Genomic DNA, 4,291 nt, shown 5'->3' on the forward strand with positions numbered 1-4,291 from the left:
ACATCCTCTCTCTTCCCCAAAAATCCCAAACAAATCTTTAAAAAAAAAAAAAAAACATTTTATTTCCTTTTTTAAAATTTGTACACACAGATAGAATAAAATAGAATAGAACAGAACAGAACAAGAATAGGATAACATTATGAAGGCAAAACAAACTGTGTGTTTGGTTCTCGTACCCAATACGTGAACAGGTGTTGGGTTGGTATGTTATTAAATGGGCAATGTAACTGGAACTGTGGCTGCGAAATTCGCTTTTTTCCCGCCAGACCCACCAACGTACGAGGTTTTCAGGGGGCAAGATGGGAGGCTCGTGTTCTCCGGCGTCACCGCCGACAAAAACGTCGACCTTCATCTTCTTCATACAAAAGGTGGCAACAAGATCGTTGCCACCTTCTGGAAACACCCTTTTGCAAGGTTCACCTTTCTCTACTCGCATGGCAATGCCGCTGACTTGGGTCAGATGCAAGAGCTTTTCATTGAGCTCAGGGCTCACCTTCGTGTCAATATCATGAGGTATGTTATTGGATTCCAACTTTTGTTTTTCTATTCACCTGTTTTTGTTTTGTCAAATTTTTCCTCTTTCGGTTATATATAGTTATAATCTTGTTCCTGCTATGCAAAGTTTGCTTCTTTAATTTAAAACCTTTTTGTTTTTTATGAAATTTCTTTCTTTTCTCGAGATTTAAGTTTGATGCTCGTGTTTTATTTTAAATTGTTATTATTATCGCTGCATATAGGGAATGGGAAAGTGAGCAATTTTGGCATATGACTTTTATATATTATATTGAAAAAGGTTAATTTTGTCAGATATTGTGTATGCTTCTAAACCTGTTGGTGTGCTTTGTATCAAGGTTTTGTTGATTATGTATCTGCTTAACTTCCATTTTGCTTTTTTATTTTTTTGGGTACATTTTGTTTATTAATTTGGAGTGTGAGTAAGATTCCTTTCTGAATATTTTTTTTTGAAACTTTGTGTTACTTTGCAGCTATGACTATTCAGGATATGGAGCATCTACAGGTAAGGTAAGTAACTCACATCAGATTCCTTTTCCTCCCTTCTTTTTTCAATTTTTTTTTTCTTTTTCTTTTTTTGTTCTGTGATTTTATAGGGTTGTTTTTCAAATAAAATTTCGGGGAGACTCAATTGAACTCAAACAAGTATAGGTTGTCATGAGGTTTGGGAGTGTGTTTGCCATGAAATATGATATAAGAAAGCAAGACTATCAGTTCCATTTGAATTCTCTGTTTTTTCTCCAAATCTTTTTGTCCACAAATCTAACTGAATGTTTTATGTGTGGATTACCTCTCAAACTGTGATAGCCAAACGAGTTGAACACATATTATGACATAGAGGCTGTGTATGATTGTTTGAAGAATGAGTATGGAATTAAACAAGAAGAGCTAATTTTGTATGGTCAATCGGTTGGTAGCGGACCCACGGTGCACTTGGCTTCTAAGTTGCGGGAGTTGAGAGGTGTTGTTATTCACAGTGGCATCCTTTCAGGGCTAAGGGTCTTGTACCCTGTCAAGATGACATTGTGGTTTGACATATTCAAAGTAAGTTTTGCCTTAAGTGTTGTTATTCATAATTCTTAACTTGTTGCATTATTTATCACTGATGTCTTGTATTGACAAAGATCTCTTTTATCATTTCAGAATATAGACAAAATAAGGCATGTTAACTGCCCAGTCTTAGTTATACATGTACGTATATCTTTCTATCTATGTTTCTTATTAGTTTCTGCATTTATACCTCTTTCAGTTTTCAAACTTGCTTAATAGTTTCTTTCTTGAGGCTTCTATCCTTAAGAGATTGTTATTTTTTTTCTTTTTGGTTACACGAAGAGATTGTTTTATAATTCTTTATTTTTCTATCTCTGTCAGTGAGCTATTCATATGGAGAGTTGGTTGATCCCCTGGAAGAGTAGAAAAGAATAAAACAATCAGGATTGTGTGGGTTATTTAGATTAATTTGTAATCACACTCATCATCAAAAGAAATCACACATGTCACATAATGCATGTTAATTTACTTTTACTTACTAGATTGATGTCATCTGAATGAAGAACTCAGTGTTTAAGAAGTACTATTCTTTTTCATTCAATCAGCAAATTAGAAGAAAGTATTATGTACCCAGTATAACTTATAACCAGTTTACAGAAAGTCTTCGGTATTGTTACAAGGATGTAAAACTTTTTAGTCTATTATTTCCTCTTTGAAAAGAATAGACTAGCTTAAATACCTCTACAAAGCGCAAACAGATTTTACTTTCTGGTGAAAAAACTGAAATGACAAACACAGGAGACAGCAGCTGAGATCATTTAAATTAAGTCCTGTTTTCAGAGTATTACTCAAATTTTTCTGGCTGACCTGGAGTTGTAAAGCAATATGTGATTCAAATAAAAATGTTAAACATGTGCAGAATGTTCAATGGGATGGCTATGTTCATAGGAAGATTGATGCTACAATTGGATGCTAATGTCAATGCAGACACCTATTCATTGTCAATGATTCAATATATAGATTTATACCTGCTGTTAGTCTATAACTTTTATTCTTGTATGCATAAGCATAATAAATATGCATTTTTCCAACGCTTCTCCAATTATGCTTTTCTGTGTTGGTTGTGTTCTACTGAGATTGAAACTTGGTAGAGCCTGCACCTTTTGTCCTAATTCCTAATGTAGTTAAAGATGAAAATGAGGTAGAATATGTTTAACAAATATTTGGCATTTATCTGTTTCTGCAAAAATAAAGCTGTTTTTTTTTTTTAAATGGTTGTTCTTGCTTTTATGTCTATACCTTGAAGCCAACAACATAATCAATGCGTAGATTTTAGAATATCAATTCATCTTTGCATTTCTCCAGTCGTTGGAAGATGTTGCCAGACATATATGAGAGCCCGTTGAACAGAAACAATCTATTATTTGATAAGTCCAACCAGCATATAGCATGATAGCCATCATCGTAAATGAAACAAAATTTTAGTAGGAAAATTAGGTGTTGTTGGGGTCTCAGTTTTGTGTCACTGTTCATGAATTTGGTACTCATCATACAAACACGTTCTCTGACATGGATCTTTGTCTCAGTGTCGTATGCAATCTTAGATGAAATAATACACTTCCAGATGCTAATAGTAGTTTTGTTTGTCTGCTTGTGTATTATGGGCAGGGAACAAATGATGATATTGTTGATTGGTCCCATGGAAAGCGATTGTGGGAACTTTCCAAGGAAAAATATGACCCTTTGTGGGTTAAGGGTGGGGGCCATTGCAACCTTGAAACTTTCCCTGAATACATCAAGCACTTACGCAAGTTCCTAAATGCCATGGAGAAACTCTCGATCACAGGACAAACGAACAAACAACTCACTGAAAATCCTAGTATTAGTGAATCCAGAACAAACAAATGTTTAATATTTTGTAAAAGGTAGCTTTATCTATTTTGAGGTTTTTGATGTAGGGAATCAGAACCATGTTTGATTTAATGTTGAGACCGACACCACAGGGAGTATCCGTTCTACTTTGACTCGTAGGTTCAGGTTTTTGAAGCCAATCTATTTTATTAGAATTGAAGGATGCATTTGATCCAAATCTTATTGAGACAGCCATCTTTTAGATAGAGAACTCCCAAGTGGTGTTAATTATCTTGAAAGTGTACTTGATGATATCTAGCAAAGTTTCTCTCTAGGCCATAATCATTATGAGAAAAAGATTGTTCTTGTTATGATCATTTTTAGAGTATAAAAAGAGCACACAGAGTACTTTTCTTATCTTGAAAGTGGATTGAAATATCTTATGTATGATCAGCAGGTAGCGTAGTGATAGAAACCAAGCTCGGTATGTTTGCTTCTAATTCAGAAGTTAACGGCACTTTTGATTTTGAAACCATTAAAAATATCAAAATAATGATGCACTTATTGAAAATGGAAGGTGAGAAGAGAATCTGCTAAATAGATATAATATAAAATTATTAATTTAATATTCGCTTATCAATTTATATTTTGAGTTTAATTGGTTGTTTACTTAGTATAACAGGTATAACACTTTCTCAGTTATGGTAATTTGCCATGAGTAAGTTGGACACTTGATCCTAATCCAAATTTATATAGTTTCAAGTTTACAAATCTTTTTTTTTAGAAGGCTATATTTATAAATTTTTGTTTACAAATTACATTATGTTTGACTGGTAATATACTTTTGAGTAGAGTATTACCGATCAGACATAGTGTAATTTATAAGTTCGTAAAAATAAAATTTGTAAATGGATTATTTTTCAATCTTTTTTTACAT

General features: G+C 33.3%; 1 protein-coding gene across 1 annotated transcript; it reads left to right on the plus strand.

The window, feature by feature from the left end:
- The first annotated feature begins 214 nt into the window (after window positions 1-214).
- Window positions 215-3,458, plus strand: LOC133290768 (uncharacterized). The gene is made up of 5 exons (XM_061488884.1): window positions 215-513; window positions 987-1,023; window positions 1,321-1,557; window positions 1,657-1,704; window positions 3,172-3,458. Exons 1-5 carry the CDS (start codon window positions 215-217, stop codon window positions 3,430-3,432), a joined length of 882 nt encoding a protein of 293 aa, XP_061344868.1. The 3' UTR covers window positions 3,433-3,458.
- The last annotated feature ends 833 nt before the right edge of the window (window positions 3,459-4,291 follow it).

The sequence above is a fragment of the Gastrolobium bilobum genome, unplaced genomic scaffold (genome assembly GCF_033153095.1).
Source record: "Gastrolobium bilobum isolate Gb01-03AN ecotype WA unplaced genomic scaffold, APGP_CSIRO_Gbil_v1 utg40662, whole genome shotgun sequence".
Taxonomy (NCBI): domain Eukaryota; kingdom Viridiplantae; phylum Streptophyta; class Magnoliopsida; order Fabales; family Fabaceae; genus Gastrolobium; species Gastrolobium bilobum.

What these genes read in the sequence shown, in the direction of transcription:
- LOC133290768 (XM_061488884.1), top strand. Translation starts at nt 215, where the DNA reads ATGGGCAATGTAACTGGAACTGTGGCTGCGAAATTCGCTTTTTTCCCG. An exon ending in TGTGGTTTGACATATTCAAA is followed by an intron (nt 1,558 to 1,656) that starts GTAAGTTTTGCC and finishes TTATCATTTCAG; the next exon opens with AATATAGACAAAATAAGGCA. An exon ending in GCCCAGTCTTAGTTATACAT is followed by an intron (nt 1,705 to 3,171) that starts GTACGTATATCT and finishes TATTATGGGCAG; the next exon opens with GGAACAAATGATGATATTGT.